The sequence below is a fragment of the Saimiri boliviensis genome, chromosome 2 (assembly GCF_048565385.1).
Source record: "Saimiri boliviensis isolate mSaiBol1 chromosome 2, mSaiBol1.pri, whole genome shotgun sequence".
Classification (NCBI taxonomy): Eukaryota; Metazoa; Chordata; class Mammalia; order Primates; family Cebidae; genus Saimiri; species Saimiri boliviensis.
The window spans coordinates 38,734,778-38,752,175 of record NC_133450.1 but is presented as its reverse complement, the minus strand read 5'-3'; the positions used below and the strand labels follow the sequence as shown (position 1 = coordinate 38,752,175).

Sequence of the window (17,398 nt, the reverse complement as noted above, 5' to 3'; positions counted from 1 at the left end):
TTACTTCCAGGTACATATCTCTACACTGGGCTTACACGGGGTTCCAGGTGCATGCCAAGGGATCTGGAGTTAGGCACATTTGGGCTTCAGTCCTAGTGACACCACTCACCAGCTGTGCAACCTTGAGCACATCACTGAACCCTTCTGTGCCTCAGTTTCCACATCCAAAAATAGGATATTTAGAGTGACTACCTTATAGGATTGCAGGGAAGATGAAATAAGATGATGTATCAGAAGGACGGCACAGCAGTTGACACAGCACTCAGTAAATGCTGAGGTGCTGAAAACACCCTGCAATTTTTTCCCCGTGCACCCCTAGGTGGTAAGAATATCCCACAGATGAATATGGCCGGGGATGTTTTCTATGAACTGAGGCCCAGCCTGCTGTGATTTTCTTCCCACCACCACCAAACAGAGTGCAGAGCACAGATCCAACCCAGCCTGACCCTCTTTGGGAACCGCAGCTGCCTTTCCATTGATGGGCACTGTAATGAGAAATAGCTCTCTGCAGGCCTCCTCCCTGGGACCTTTAGTGGCTCTCTGCTTGCTTCTGTCTGAGGAAACGGGAAAGAAAATGCAAGCTGACGTGGATCCCTCACTTCACTTTGAAAGAAATGGCTTTCCCTAGGCAATGAAAGGGAATGAAGGTTGCTGAATGAATCCAGAGACATAAATAGTCATACTCATAAAAAATTGAGTGTATATAGTCATACTGGACTGACTTCAAATTCAACAGCTTACATTGCTTTAGAAAAAATTTTTTAAAAGGCCAGGCACAGTGGCTCACACCTGTAATCCCAGTGTTATACTGGCCCAAGCATAAAAAGTCAACACCAAGACAAAAGTATGCCAAATGGCAGGGTCTTTATTGCCGGCGGCCACAGAGGACTCGCGTCTCTCCAACTCGTGGCCCCGAAAGGAGGGTGTCAAGATCCTTTATACCCGTAAAAATCACCTTGGGAGTGACGGTGAGGGGTGGGGGTGAGGGGCTTCAGACGTTCCAAGGGCTAGTGGATTCTGTAAATCACCTTCTGGGCAGAGGTGAGGGTGAGGGGGTTCCAGACATTCCAATGGATTCCTGGGTGAAGATAGGGTGAGGGGCTCCGGACATTCTAAGGGTCAGGGGACTTTTTGACATTCTGGTTGTTTCTATAGTGGTTCACAAAAGTCAAGATTAGCATTTGTTTACACATTGTCTGGGTAAGGTGGCAATTATAGTCCTTAATTACTTAGTCACATTTGGGTTATAGAGAGCAATTTCAACAGAAAGCTGAGGTATGGTTGAGGTATGCAGTTTTATGGGCTTTTTAACATGTCACACCAGCACTTTGGGAGGCCAAGGCAGATGGATCACCCTGAAGTCAGGAGTTTGAGACCAGCTTGGCCAACGTGGTGAAACCCCATCTCTACTAGAAATACAAAAATTAGCCAGGCATGGTGGCACATGCCTGTAATCCCAGCTACTTGGGAAGCTGAGGCAGGAGAGTCACTCGAACCCAGGAGGTGGAGGTTGCAGTGAGCCCAGATCCTGCCACTGCACTGCAACCTGGATGACAGAGCGAGACTGTGTCTCAAAAAAAAGAGATGGAGAATGGTTTAGAAACCCAAGCTTCAAATATCCATCCTCATCCTCATCTAGGCTCAGTCACTTTCAGAGCCATCATACAGATCTCTCTGTGTGTCTATGTGTGTGTGTCTATGTGTCTGTGTGTGTATTTTATGAGATGGAAGACCTAAGATTTTAGGACAATGTTAGCAAAAGAACCATATAGACTAGTGGAGACAACAAAGTTCGCTTTAACCAGGTCTTTGTAAATGAAATACCTAAATTCCGTCCCCTTACCTCAGTCACTCAGTGGAACATTTTAGCATCCTCTCTATTTGTGGTCAACTTGGACTAGGGCAAATTTCAGTAGAACTGGGAGACAGCTGAGGAATGGTTGCCGAATGTCTTTCCCACAAGAATCCTCCTAGAATCAGTCTCTCAATTATGTGATACTGATTCCTTTACCAGGGAGACAAGTGCCTGCCCCCTTTCACCCCCACCCCCACCCCAGCCACACTGAGCATGCACCCAAAGGCACCACTGTGGGATCTGCCATAGCAACAGCTGAACAGCTGGAGAGTTGCACCAATAGGCAGCCCATCACCAAGACTCAACAAGTCTGGACCATGGGGGGCCCCGTTAGTGAAACCCCCCGCCTCTTCTAGACTCACCCCATGTTTCCTACTCTGGGGGACTGTTAGTGATGTGCCTACAGTGCAGAAGGATTCCTCCTTACCTCGTGATTGAAAGAAACAGGGCACGTCCCCCTATTATGGTCTCAGTACTGTCCTCCATTTACATGCTTTTTCTTTGTTTTTTTTTTTTATTTTTTTTATTTATTTTTATTTATTTTTATTTTTTTTTATTTTTTATTTTTTATTTTTATTTTTTGAGACGGAGTTTCGCTCTTGTTACCCAGGCTGGAGTGCAATGGCGCGATCTCGGCTCACCGCAACCTCCGCCTCCTGGGTTCAGGCAATTCTCCTGCCTCAGCCTCCTGAGTAGCTGGGATTACAGGCACACGCCACCATGCCCAGCTAATTTTTTGTATTTTTAGTAGAGACGGGGTTTCACCATGTTGACCAGGATGGTCTCGATCTCTTGACCTCGTGATCCACCCGCCTCGGCCTCCCAAAGTGCTGGGATTACAGGCTTGAGCCACCGCGCCCGGCTATGCTTTTTCTTTGTTTTCCCCAGACTAAATAGAGAATGGAGGAAAGATACTCAAATAACAAGGAAAGAGGGGAGAGGCCAAATTATCAGAGACACATGCATTCGGGGGCTGGGAACTACAGGAAACAATTCCGATGGTAATTGATGTTGACACAAAATAACCCACAGTACCATTTCAGGTTGTCCTTGGTGTCCTGGCCACCACCTTCACGACTGCATCAGTTTGCTAGGGATGCCATAACAAAGTACTGTAGACTGGGTTGCTTAAACAACAGGATTTTTGTTGTTGTTGTTGAGATTCTGCCTCGCTCTGTTGCCCAGGCTGGAGTGCAGTAGCAGGATCTCAGCTCACTGCAACCTCCACCTCCCAGATTCAAGTGATCCTCCTGCCTCAGCCCCTGCTAGTAGCTTGAATTACAGGCACGTGCCATCATGCCCAGCTAATTTTTGTATTTTTAGTAGAGATGGGGTTTTGCCATGCTGGCCAGGCTGGTCTCGAACTCCTGACTTCAGGTGATCTGCTCGTCTCGGCCTCCCAAAATGCTGGGATTACAGGCATGAACCACCACTCTCAGCAAACAATAGGAATTTATTTCTCACAATTGTGGTGGTCAGACATCCAAGATCAAGGGGTCAGCAGGGTTGATTTCTTTCTTTCTTTCTTTCTTTCTTTTTTTTTTTTTTTTTGAGGTGGAGTTTCGCTCTTGTTACCCAGGCTAGAGTGTGATGGTGTGATCTCAGCTCACCGCAACCTCCGCCTCCTGGGTTCAGGCAATTCTCCTGCCTCAGCCTCCCAAGTAGCTGGGATTACAGGCACGCGCCACCATGCCCAGCTAATTTTTTGTACGTTTAGTAGAGACGTGGTTTCACCATGTTGACCAGAATGGTCTCGATCTCTTGACCTTGGGATCCACCCGCCTCGGCCTCCCAAAGTGCTGGGATTACAGGCGTGAGCCACCGTGCCTGGCCAGCAGGGTTGATTTCTTATGAGATATCTCCTTGGCTATAGATGGCTGTCTTCATGTTCACATGATCTTCCTTCCACCTGTGCCTATCAGGGTCCTAATCTCTTCTTATAAGGACATCAGTGAAATTGGATTAGGGTCCAACGTGACCAGGTTTTATCTTAATTACCACTTTAAAGGCCCTTTCTCCAAATATATAGCCACATTCTGAGATACTAAGGGTTAGGACTTCAACATATGAATTTGGGGGACTGCGAGGGGAGACGCAATTCAGCCCATAGCAAGGACCAAACCAGGAGCCTCATCAGATCAGATTTTCTGTGCAAGGATAGTTTTTAAGAATTATCTCATTCTCGTAGGGTAAATAAATAAGCATTCCAGATGCTTGCAGCTTCCTGCATCCAGGAGATGCTGTGTTCCCCATGATGCAGTTGGAACCTGAGCTGCAGACAGGAGGTGTGAGTTTCAGGATGTTCCCCACTGAGCTGGAGGAATATCTATGGCAATGATGCTTCAGATTTTCTTATGAATTATTTATCATCCTATCCTTTTCCTTCAAAACAAAAATTAGAGGATTATTTTTATACCTCGGATTCTTCCCCCTTTTTTGAGAAATAAACCTTTTTATAAAAAAAAAAAAAAGAATTATTCCCATAGAGTGGGAAATGAAAATTGTGTCTTTTTGGAGGCTTCCTGATAGATACTCTGGGAAAGCCTCAAATTAGTGATCCTTCCCTTTATGAAACCAGAATTGAGAGACATGACTAGCAGCCCCTAACTAAGTGCCATATGTTCTATCAAACTTCTATTGTCAAAGTTATGTTTTGGGGGACAAGATATCTGCAGTTAGGAATCTATGCAGGAAAGAGTCATTGCATGTGTTAGTTAAGGTAATGCTTGTTGCTGTAATAGATGAATCCCTAAATCTCAGGGGTTCACACTATGAAGATTTATTTCCTTCTCATGTAAAGTCTAATGAGCAGCAAGGAGTAGGGAGTAAAGGTAGCTTTGTTCCGTAATCATTTAGGCACCCGGGGGGCAGAAACTCTGCTATTTTCAAAAGGGACTTGTATTGTAGGACTCCTCTTAAAAGCAAGCGTTGTTCTTTCTAAGATGTGCCTTGCAGGAAGGATCAGAGAGTGTGCCTGCCAACCAAAGGCAAGGAGACCCCATACCCCAGGTCTCTCACATATCAGGATTTACAGGCCCTCTTTTTTTTTTTTTTCTTTTTTTTTTTTTTAACCTAGTATGCACTTAAGACTCCCCTAAGATTGCCTTGTAGACAGCAGGGGAAGAAAGGCTCTGTCAACAGGAGAGGGGAGAGTTGACCCTGTAGTTCTAAATTAGCAGACTTCAAAAACATTATTTGAAAGGAGTGGTAATAATATACACTGGAAAGACATCGCAAAATCTGTCCAGAAAATAATTTTGAATCTACGAAGGGATACCATTTGTCCAGTGGAGTGAAACACTGAAAGAGACCTCTTTGTTAATTGAGGTTTTTAACTTCTAGAGCCTGTGGCCTGATGTTCTTTGGATTATGGAGGGCTACCCCAGGCATTGACTTTCAGCTGGCAGAGAGGGGAATTGAGGAAATAGAGGCTCGCATGAAAGGTTTTAGGGGGTCAGGTCTAGATATGGTGGATAGCATGTCTTCCACTTTTTTTGGCCAGCACCCATTCACATGGCTCTGCCAATGCAAAGGGGACTGCTGAGCAGTCGCTTCCCAGCTGCAACTCTCCCTGTGGAAGGGGAGCCAGGCTCTGATGGACAGCTCATGTTTGTACTACATATAAAGAAGCTTCAAGGTGACTTCAACCCTAGCTGTGAGGCAGCATCACTTGCGGAGCTTTGACAAAATGCATGTGCCTGGGCCCCAGCCCCACAGATACTGATTTACTTGGGTTGGCTGGTGCCTGGGAGAATCTGGATTTTCAAAGGCTCCACCAGTGATATCGGTGCACAGCCAGGCTCAAGAGTCACTGATAGGCCCTGTAGTGTACACTTCTGGCATTGCCTTTCAACAGTTTAAAAAATGATTTCTTAGAGTTTTCAAGGTGAATGATGCTGTTTAGTTGACTTCATTTTGTATCTGCTGGTAAAGTATTCACCATGATAAACCCAAAACAGGACTAACGGTCAATACTATTATACAGGTTTTCAGTAATAGAGTATGTGTAATGATTAATAATATACGATGTAATTTATTTCATATCAATACACAATAAAATAATACAGGCATGTAGTATTGATGATTATGATTTCTGAGAAGCTCACAATTGTTTTTTGTGCCGGAAAATAAATGTACTGCATTTAGAAAGCTATTCTTGGCCGGGCGCGGTGGCTCAAGCCTGTAATCCCAGCACTTTGGGAGGCCGAGGCGGGTGGAGCACGAGGTCAAGAGATCGAGACCATCCTGGTAAACATGGTGAAGCCCCGTCTCTACTAAAAATACAAAAAATTAGCTGGGCGTGGTGGCACGTGCCTGTAATCCCAGCTACTCAGGAGGCTGAGGCAGGAGAATTGCCTGAACCCAGGAGGCGGAGGTTGCGGTGAGCCGAGATCGCGCCATTGCACTCCAACCTGGGTAACAAGAGTGAAACTCCGTCTCAAAAAAAAAAAAAAAAAAAAAAAAAGAAAGCTATTCTTTTTGTTTTTGATGATTGGAAGCATTTTATATTTCCTTTTGTGTGATATGAATTATTTTTTCTTTTCATAAATATTTTATTTACTTTTATTTATTTATTTATTTATTATTGTACTTCAAGCTCCTGGGTACATGTGCACATCCTGCAGGATCATTGCATAGGTACAAACATGCAATGGTGGTGATAAAAAACACTTTTTAAATGTATTTCACAATTTCTAAATTTCAATATAATTATTAAAAATGATTAGTTCAGACTATTCTGTTACAAATTTTACTAAACACAAATATTATACATTAAAAGACGATCTTCATTAAATAGATTAGAATTACTCCTTCAGCTACATTCCCACTAAGAGAACCTTCTTGGGGAATATATTTTGTGAATGTAATATGTCTCATTTTATGTTTTTATCATTTACATATAATTTTAGTTTTAAATCTTATCTACTTAATAGATTTATTTATATTTATACATTTATTTTATACGCATTTATATTTATATGGTCTCTGTATTTATTTATTTTATTTTTAAAATATATTTAATTTTTTGAGATGAAGGCTCCCTCTGTTGCCCAGGCTGGAGTGCAGTGGTGTGATCTCGGCTCACTGCAACCTCTGCCTCCCGGGTTCAAATGATTCTCCTGCCTCAGCCTCCTGACTAGCTGGGACTACAGGTGCCCGCCACTACACCTGGCTAATTTTTGTATTTTTAGTAGAGATGGGATTTCACCATGTTGGCCAGGATGGTCTCAGTCTTTTGACCTCGTGATCTGCCCGCCTCGGCCTCCCAAGGTGCTGTGATTACAGGCGTGAGCCACCGTGCCTGGCCCTGTATTTATTAGATAGTGAGCTCCTGAAGGGTAAGGCTAGTGTTATGTTCATTGTCATTATCATCTACAATTATGTTACACAAACAAGCACTCAAATGTTCATTACAATGACTGGAAATCATTCAAGTCATTTAACTTATTTAATGTCTGTTATGTCAGGGAGTACAGCAATGAATAAAACAGACCAAAAAAAAAAAAAAAAAAAAAAAAGACCCCTGTCTTATAGAGCTTGTATTTTGGTGGGGTAAGACAGGTAGTGAATAAATACACAAAATATAGAGTCTCTGATCTGATGATGAGTGTCATGAAGAAAAATAAACCAGGGAGTGGGATTAAGCTATTGCCAAAGAGGGTGGCACTTCCGTTTTACATGGGAAGGCCAGGAAAGACCTCAAGAAAAGGGAATTTGGGTTAGACAAAAGAATCTGGGCCGGGTGTGGTGGCTCACCACTGTAATCCGAGCACTTTGGGAGGGCGAGGGAGGATTGCTTGAGTCCAGCAGTTAGAGACCAGCCCAGGGAACACAGGAAGACCCCATCACTACAAAAATGTTTAGAAAAAATAATCATAAAAAAAGAAAAAGAAGAAAAGAATTTGAGTAAAAACTCTAAGAAGCGAAGGCAAGTCATGTCTACGTGTGGGGCAGAGCGCTGCAGGGAGAGGCAACACAAGCCTCAATGCTCTGCGGCTGCAGCAGGCCAGGTATACGCCAAACAGCAGCGAGGCCAGTGCTGAGGCAGTGAGTACGGTGGAGAGTGCAAAGGGAACGGGCCAGAGAGGTGACTGGGATCCTCTAGGCCACCTTGACTTCGAATGAAACAAGAAGAGGGCTTTGAGTGAAGAGGTGGCTTTGCTTACATTTTAAAAGGAGAAGTCTGGCTTTTTTATTTTGTCTTAGACCCCTTGAGGCTGCTAGAACAGAATCCCATACACCGGATGCCTTGTAAACAACAGAAACAAAGTCCAACATCAAGGCACCTGCAGATTTGGTATCTAGTGAGGGCCTGTTTCCTGGTTCATAGGTGATGCCTTCTCTATGTGACCTTACATGGCAGAGGGAGTGAGGGAGCTCTCTGGGGTGTCTTTTATAAGGACATGAATCTCATTCATCACAGCTCTGCCCTCATGACCCAAACAGCTACCAAAGGCTCCACTTTCAAATACCTTCACATTGGGGATTTTTCAACATATGAATATTGGGGGGACCTAAACAGTCTGTAGCAAGTTTGTATTAGGGTACAGGGGGACGAGTGAACACAGGGAGAACAGTTAAGAGATTAGTGTAAGAATCCAAGTAACGGATGGTGGTGGCTTGGACCGGGACATTGGCAGTGGGATTGGTAGGCAGTGATCAGATGCTGGATATATTTAGAATAGAACTTATAAGGAGTGAGAAAAAGAGAGACAGCAAGAATGATTCCAAGGTATCTGGAGTAACTGGAAGGATGGAGTTATCATCACAGAGATGGGGGAGAGTGCCTAGGTTTGGAAGGGAACACCAGCCGCTCTGTTGTGGATATGTTAAGTTTGAGATGCCTATTGGAGAGCTAAGTGGAAATGTAAATTGACGTTAGACATGAACTCTGGAGTTCAAGTGAGTTCCAGGATGGAGATACAAATTAGGGAGTTTTCAACCTACAGGCGTTATTTAAAACATTGAGACTGCCTGAGCTCACAGGCAAGTGAGTGCAGACAGACAAGAGGTCTGAGGACTGAATCCTGGGGTACCCAAGCTAAGGTACCTGACACAGGAAGAAACAGCAAGACAAGGAAGGAGGAAAACCAGTGCGAGGCACCACAAGAACAATGTGCTTCAAGAAGGAAATGATCAACTGTGCTAATATTACTGGGAAGTCAAGAAGGAAGACGAGATCGGGACTGGGACCTGACCCTTGGATTTGGTGTCATGGAGTTTAATGGAGAGTCGACAAGAACTGATTGGAAAGCTAGATTAGAATGGGCTTGAGAGAGGACCCGGAGACATTATAGTAGCAACTCTTTCAAGGGTCTCTGCCAATGAGTCATGGGGAGGAAGCTGTAGGAGTGGAATCAAGAGGGTTAGAAATACTGCCGCCCCGCCCCGCGCCGCCAAGAATGAGAAAATGGCATGCTTGAGGGAGATCCGCAAGATCGAGTAGAAGAAAAATTTGGTGTTTTAGGAAAGAGAAATTGCGATAGTCATGTCTTTGCGAGGGTGGGGGGGGGCAGGGGCACATGAGGGGAGGGAGATGACCTGGCCCTGGGTAGCACGTGGGGCAGTCATTCCGTCTAGGGGAACAGGAGGAACCGGACCGCAGAGTAGGAGGGCACAGATGATGGTGGGCAGCAAATGTGGGGAGGAAGTTAATTACCTAGCAGGATAATAGGTGGGTTGTTTCCATTTTCCAAATGTTCCAATATGTATTATTACACGGTTTCACAAGATATTAAAGGAAACAATTCATTCCAGCGTACGGCTTGTATGAGTAATACAGTGAGAGTTTTAAAGCTTACTCTGTAAGTCCACTCCCGGGTCCGAAGCGACCTCTAGTGGTTCATTTAGACCATTATGTTTTTTCTTTTTCTTGTTCTTAAAAGTACAAAATAGCACTGTCTACCTTCAATATTATTTTTAAAGAAACATGATCACAGTTTAATTTAGAAAAGAGTATCAGGCATTTGAGTAAAATAAGCATAAGCCATCTGCAGTTGATATTGTCATTACTAAGACTTTCCTTTCTAACTATATCATTCTCTATAGTACCATTAATATTTATGTTCATTCTGTTTCTTGAATGAGTGGTTTTATTAAACCAAGAGGAGGGACAACTAGTGGGCTATTTAATCCAAGTCTTTCCATTGCTTACATGGAGCACAACCTCCACATATTTTTCATTACTGGTTTCACTTGATTTGGGGTTGTTACTGGGTTTCCTCTGCCTGGGATGTTCCCATACCCTGGGTTAGTTAACTCACTTCCTCTTGGGAGTCTTTCCAGGATTTTCCGACTACTTTAGGGTCCCCCTGTCATGCAAGCTCACAACCCTCTGTGCTTCTTTCTGCCTCATCCCATTTCTCCCAACTGCCATAAAAGAGTCAATTCTGTAATTATTGTTTAATGTGTGTTTTTTTTCTGGTAAATCACGAGACCCATAATGGCAGAGACTGTGTCTGGCTTGTTCACTGCTGTCTCCTTAGCACTTAGATCAGTGCCCAACACTTATCCCATACTCAAAAACATGTATTGAATGAGAACACACTATCTTGCAGGAGACTCTTGCCCATGTTCCTATTCACATCTTTTGGATCCCACTGCAGAGAGACTGAGTTTCAGAAATGATTTTTTATTTCTAGAATACAATTTGGAATTGCTTTAGGTGTACCTGTGACAGATGCCACAATTTGTTACAGAACTGTCCCAGCTAATCTTTCAATAGAACAATCTTCAGGATTGAAGTGGTAAGTTTCCAGCTCTCCTGCAAAGAAACTTTGTGACAAAGGCTGAATCCTTAGATATGACCCTGACCTTATCAATTTTTTTCCCCCAAAATAGAACTAAGGGAAAGACAGTAAGATGCCAATACAGGGGGCAATATAATAAGACAATTTCACATTGTACAGCCATATCCATGGTCCCCTTATTCCCAGATTTGGTAACATTCTGGTGCCTATAGGTCTTAATTCAGCAACAGTACCACTAAAATGGACATGGTGGTAGTGTTCATTCACCTGAGGTCTTTAGGCCAGCCCAGCCTCATCTTTGAAATTCTTCTGGGTGCTCCTATGTACTACCAGAGAACAGGGGAATGCCTGGTTGTCAGATGTCATGCTGGCCTATAATTCTTGGATCCTAGACATGTGACATGGAACGGAGTGGGAACAAAGTGGAATGCTCTGAGCAGGAAGTCATGTTTGTCTCCATGTGTACCCAGAATGTCTGTTATTATCATAGCTTCTATAACCTCCTACATACAACTCCCCCAGTCTAATCTCCTAGTATTATCCTTTTTGGTGTAGTACTTTTGATGCATGCCCTAAAAGAAATTCTCTTCTATTGCTTGTCCAAAGATAGCAGGGTTTTCCTAAAAATCACAACTTTAAACTTGGTTGTTACGGAGGCAGGTGTGATGACTAAGTGCTCTACTTTTATCCTAGTTAGGCATGGTGGTGCGTACCTGTAGATCCAGAGACTCAGGAAGCTGAGGCAGGAGGGTCACTTGATGCTGTGGGTTTTTTGTTTTTTGTTTTTTTGAGACAGGGTCTCACTCTGCCACTCATGCTGGAATGCAGTGGCCCAATTATAGTTCACTGCAGCCTCGACTGCCTGGGTTCAAGAGATCCTACCACCTGAGCCTGCCGATTAGCTGGAACTACAGACATGTGCTAATTTTTTTTGATACTTAGTAGAGACAAGGTCTTGCTGTGTTGCCCAGGATGTTCTGACTCTTCAAGTGATCCTCCTGCCTCAGCCTCCCCAAGTGCTGGGATTACAGGTGTGAGCCACCATGCCCAGCACATGTCTTCTAAAAGTTGCGTTTCTTCCTTCTTAGTTCTTTCCCATACTGTTCTTCTGGATGACTCCTTATCATCCTTCAGGTCTTAAAGGAAAGGTCACTTACTCAGAGAGGCTTGGCCTGACCACACAATTCAGTTAGTTCCCTACCTCTTTAGTCTCTTTCATAGACCCTGTTATTTTCCTTCATATCATTTATCACAAATCTTCATATATTTATTGCATTGGATACATTCAATTCTGTTGATTTTCTTAGAATGTAAGGTTCCCAAGGGCAGGGATTTTGTTTTGTACACTTTTGTAATCCTAAAACCTAGCACAATGCCTGACACACAGCTGGTGTTCCATAAATATCTGTGAACTGACTATTTGTTTCACTTATCCTTGGTCCTGCTACTGCATTTCAGTTCTTGCTACTGCACTGTAACCTCTAAGAGGTAGGAGAAAATTATATTGTCCCCTCCCTCTGTCACTGAGTTACTGAGACAGCAGCCTTGCACATTTGAGCAGCTGCTGCCTTCTCCCGGGAGGCTGCCAAGTACCCCAAGGTGCACAGTAATTCTCCTGCTTCGGCCTCCCGAGTAGCTGGGATTACAGGCACTTGCCACCACGCCCAGGTAAGTGTGTGTGTGTGTGTGTGTGTTTAGTAAAGACGGGGTTTCACCATGTTGGTCAGGCTGGTCTCGAACTCCTCACTTCAGTTGATCCACCCGTCTCGGCTTCCCAAAGTGCTGGTATTTACAGGCGTGAGCCACAGAGCCTGGCCAATAATTCTATTACTAATAATAGGTCTACAATCAGTAGAGCTGTCACAAATGCTTTCAAACTTACATTCATTGGTTCTTGCGCACCTGAAACTGCAAAGGATCGCATTACAATTGAGAATTAGCAGACTGTTAAAGTTCTTTTTAACAATTTGCATAACAAACCGGGGCAAGTCTTAACGCCATCTCTCTGAAATGAAATTCTGATATAGTCACCCTTGCGCTTAAGGGCACTGCGCTCTTGCAGCAGCACCTCTGCCCAACGGGGGGCGGCAGTATCTCAGTAACTCCAAAGACATGTAGGTGGGAGGAAAGATTCGCGTTCAAAATCTTTTTGCCTCTATCCGCTTGCCGTAGCGCCTTAGCCCGCTCGAGTTTCAATGCGCGTTGTTGCTTAACGAAGCTGAGTGCTACACACCGTCCGCTGCTCTCCTGATCATGGCTTCTCCGAGTTCTTTCACCTACTATTGCCCTCCATCTTCCTCCCCTCTCTGGTCAGAACCGCTGTACAGTCTGAGGCCGGAGCACGCGCGAGAGCGGTTGCAAGACGACTCGGTAGAAACAGTCACGTCCATAGAACAGGTAAGGTGGCAGGACTGGGCGAGGCGCCCGCGCGGGGTCTTCTGGGAGTGGGAGTCTCATCAGCAGGGCCTCCTGGGTGCGGAACTCACCGGGGAACTACTACTCCCACAGCGCACCGCGGCGCCTCCCATCTGGGAAGCTCCGGGCGCCCGGGCTTGGGCTTCGTCGTGGAGCATTTCTGCGGCCAGCTTGGGGAAGGGTCGTTTCAAGGTTGGGCTTGGAGGAGAGGGTAGTAGCCGGGTCCCCTCTGCCCTAGAGAATGAGGAGAATCGTGTTCTATTCCTGGAGGACAGAGGTAGCCTTGGCGGGTCGAACAGCCCACTCCGTTCTGCCAGGACTTCGGGAGGTTCTGGGTTGCTTAGTGCGCTTTTCCCAACCTGCTAGCAGCCTCTGGAGACGGAGAGGAGAGAAGGACTAGGCTGCGATCATGCCATTTCACGATATGTTTAATTTTTGACCTACAGTGCCAGGTTTGGGGGGCCTGCCTCGTGGATGGGCATTCTGGTAGTCATTCAGCCATTTGAGCACCAGCTACGTGTCAGGCACAATATTAAACGATGAGAGTACAAGGAAATAAAACAGCCCTTGACCAGGAGCCTGGTTAGGAACAGGCAGGAAAACAGAGTTTGGAAAGTGCTCTAATAGAAAGTATGGATTTTGCACTACTAATCTTTCCCTAAGGCCTAGAAGTAGGATCGAACCTATCATTTTGAAAAGTATTTGGGAATGAGTGTATATTCATATGCTCAAAACCGTAGTTTTGTTTTGCTTCTCTTTCTCTAATTGGAATTGTTCCCAAGGTTGTTACGTGGAACTGTTTATCCATCTGTTGCTAGGAGAGGTGGTTAGGATGATTCTTAACACTAATAAATGAACATCCTGCTACTTCTGAAATAAGATCTCTTAGTGTGGTCAGTCTCCAGGATTCACCTTGGAGAGACCTGCTTTGTATTTCATACTTGAAGTTGGAGGCCTGTAGCTGGCAAAATTAGTAACAATAATTGTTATATCGTACAGTTATGACTAAATCTAATTATAAATTTATAACAGAAACAAGGGCTTGATACATGGTGATTCACAAAGTAGTAGAGAGATATTTTAACTGGAGATTGAAACTTCATGGAATTTAGGGTAGCAAAGGAAATCCTCACCTCTTGAATCTAGCTAGCTCTCCAGGTTGGTTTGCCTACCAGTGTGTCCTAGGGAAGGCTGACTGCAAAAGATTGTAGAGAAATCTCCCATTGATGAAAACCTATGGGATCTTTGCAGAGTTTCTAAATGCGTTGATTCAGGTCAAGTCTTTTACTTACTATCTGACCATAGACTATGGGCTACAGAGTGAGGCTTGGTCTCAAAAAAAAAGTTTCTTGTCTGAAGAAGTATAAGACAAGGCCAGGGCCTGGAGTGGATAGTGGATACATTGGTGGAACGTTGGTATTAGAGAGCATGTTTTTTTTTTTTTTTTTTTTTTTTTTTTTTTTTTTTTTTTTTTTTTTTTTTTTTTCTGAGACGGAGTTTTGCTCTTGTTACCTAGGCTGGAGTGCAATGGCGCGATCTTGGCTCACCACAACCTCCGCCTCCTGGGTTCAGGCAATTCTTCTGCTTCAGCCTCCTGAGTAGCTGGGATTACAGGCACGTGCCACCATGCCCAGCTAATTTTTTGTGTTTATAGTAGAGACAGAGTTTCACCATGTTGACCAGGATGGTCTCGATCTCTTGACCTCGTGATCTACCTGCCTCGACCTCCCAAAGTGCTGGGATTACAGGCGTGAGCCACCATGCCTGGCCTTTTTTTTTTTTTTTTTTTTTTTAAAGACAGAGTCTTGCACTCTGTGGCCTAGGCTGAAGTGCAGTAGTGCGATCTTGGCTCATGGCAGCCTCTGCCTCCCAGGTTCAGGTGATTCTCAGGCTTCAGCCTCTGGAGTCGCTGGGATGATAGGTGTGCAGCCACCATGCCCAGTTAACTTTTGTATTTTAGTAGAGACAGGTTTCACTATGTGGCCAGGCTGATCTTGAACTCCTGACCTCAAGTGATGTGCGCACCTTGGCCTCCCAAAGTGCTGGGATTACAGGTGTGAGCCACTGTGCCTGGTACAAGCATCTTTCAAATCTAGACTCAACAATATGGCAGACAGTAGAGAATCTTTTTTTTTTTTGAAATGGAGTCTCACTATTGCCCAGGTTGGGGTGCAGTGGCATGATCTCAGTTCACTGCAACCTCTGCCTCCTAGGTTCAAGCAATTCTCCTGCCTTAGCCTCCTGGGTAACTGGGATTACAAGTGTGCACCACCACGCCCAGCTAATTTTTATATTTTTAGTAGAGACAGGGTTTCACCATGTTAGTCAGGCTGGTCTCGAACTCCTGACCTTGTGATCTACCCACCTTAGCCTCCCAAAGTGCTGGGATTACAGGCATGAGCTACCACGCCCAGCCAAGAATCTTCTGTTTCTTTTTCATGTTATTCCAGCACACTTTTTTTTTTTTTTAAATTGAGGTGGAGTTTCGCTCTTGTTGCCCAGGCTGGAGTACAATGGTGCGATCTTGGCTTACCTCCTGGGTTCAAGCGATTCTCCTGCCTCAGCCTCCCTAGTAGCTGGGATTACAGGCATGCACCACCAAGCCCAGAATTTGTATTTTTAGTAGAGACGGTTTCACTGTGTTGGTCCTGCTGATCTCCAACTCCCGATCTCATGGGATCTGCCCACCTTGGCCTCACAAAGGTCTGGGATTGCAGGTGTGAGCTGCCGCACTCAGTTTTGTTTTGTTTTGTTTTTGAGGCAGAATTTCACTCTTGTTGCCCCAGCTGGAGTAGTGCAATGGTGTGATATTGGCTCACCACAACCTCTGCCTCCTGGGTTCAAGCGATTCTCCTACCTCAGCTTCCCGAGTAGCTGGGACTACAGGTGCAGGTCACCATGCCCAGCTAGTTTTTTTATTTTTATTTTTAGTAGAGACAGGTTTCACTGTGTTGGCCAGGGTGGTCTCGATCTCTTGGCCTCATGATCTGCCTGCCTTGGCCTCCCAAAGTGCTGGGATTACAGGCATATGCCACCACACCCGGCCTCCAGCACACATTTTAAGAGTCTAGGATGAACAGTTCCAGGTAGTGGGAAGATAATGTATCTCATTTCCATAGCTGCATCACTGTTTTAATTATCATCTTAGTGAGCATTTATTGAGTCTCAGCACAATGCTAAATGCTCTCCATACATTGTATCATTAAATCCTTACACATTTTATGGATGAGAAGATTGAGGCTTAGAGAGCTGCCACATTGGTAGGTTAATGATGGTACATTCACCAAAAATAACAACCTTGTTAGAAGAAGTTGTTTACAGAGGATATACTATTATTCTTTAAGTTTTGACTAAAGCTTCCATTTATTGATAGCTCAGTTTTGTGCCATTGCCAGTAAAAACATATACTTGGGCCAGGAGTGATGGCTGGCACCTGTAATCCCAGCACTTTGGGAGATTGAGGCGGGAGATCACTTGAGCCCAGGAGACCAACTTGGGCAACATAGTGAGAACCTATCTCTGCAAAAAAAAAAAAAAAAAAAGGGCCTGGTACGGTGATTCAAGCCTGTAATCCCAGCACTTTGGGAGGCCGAGGCGGGTGGATCGTGAGGTCAGGAGATTGACACCATCCTGGCTAACACAGTGAAACCCCATCTCTACTAAAAATACAAAAAATTAGCCAGGGTTGGTGGCATGCACCTGTAGTCTCAGCTACTCGGGAGACTGGGGCATAATTGCTTGAACCTGGGAGGCAGAGATTGCATTGAGCTCAGATCACACCAGTGCACTCCAGCCTGCATGACAGAACGAGACTCTGTCTCAAAAAAAAAAAAAAAGTAGCTGAGCATGGTGGCATGCACCTGTAGTCCCAACTGCTTGGGAGGCTGAGGTGAGAGGATTGCTTGAGCCTAGGAGTTCACAGATGAGCCATGACTGAGCCACTCTACTCTAGCTTGGGCAACAGAGTAAGACCCTGTATCTTAAAACAAAAAATGACTATATTGATTTTGGTACTGGCCTGGGCAACATATCAAGACCCTGTGTCTATTTAACACAAAAACTTTTTAAATTAAAAAAAAAACACACACACACAAAAATAAATGCTTGTTACCTGCTTCCTATCTGATTATCAGAAGACTCAGTTTATTTGTTAAACAATAATTTGGTAATAGGAGCTAAACCTATAAATAGTAGGAGGAGTCCTTAGCTATGAGTCCTCTGTTCCATTCATTGATTTTCATTCATTCAGCAAATATTTGAGTGCCTTTTATGTGCCAGGCATTGTTCTAGGCACTCGGCATAAGTCACTGAACAAAAGAGGCCAAGTTGATGCCTTTATGAAACTGTTTCTAGGCCAGTCAGGTGGTCGATTAAAAGA

At 44.5% G+C, this 17,398-nt stretch overlaps 1 protein-coding gene across 3 annotated transcripts in view; it reads left to right on the top strand.

The window, feature by feature from the left end:
* The window catches only part of FNTB (farnesyltransferase, CAAX box, subunit beta), a 91,534-nt gene that overhangs the window by 2,745 nt on the left and 71,391 nt on the right, over window positions 1-17,398 (top strand). For 2 of the 3 annotated variants that reach the window (XM_074393117.1, XM_074393118.1), the window contains exon 2: window positions 12,920-13,002. In XM_074393117.1, coding sequence (XP_074249218.1) covers window positions 12,920-13,002 — 83 coding nt within the window. Of the gene's footprint in view, window positions 1-12,744; window positions 13,003-17,398 lie in introns of those variants that run through there. The other variant, XM_003924430.4, reaches the window with a different exon arrangement.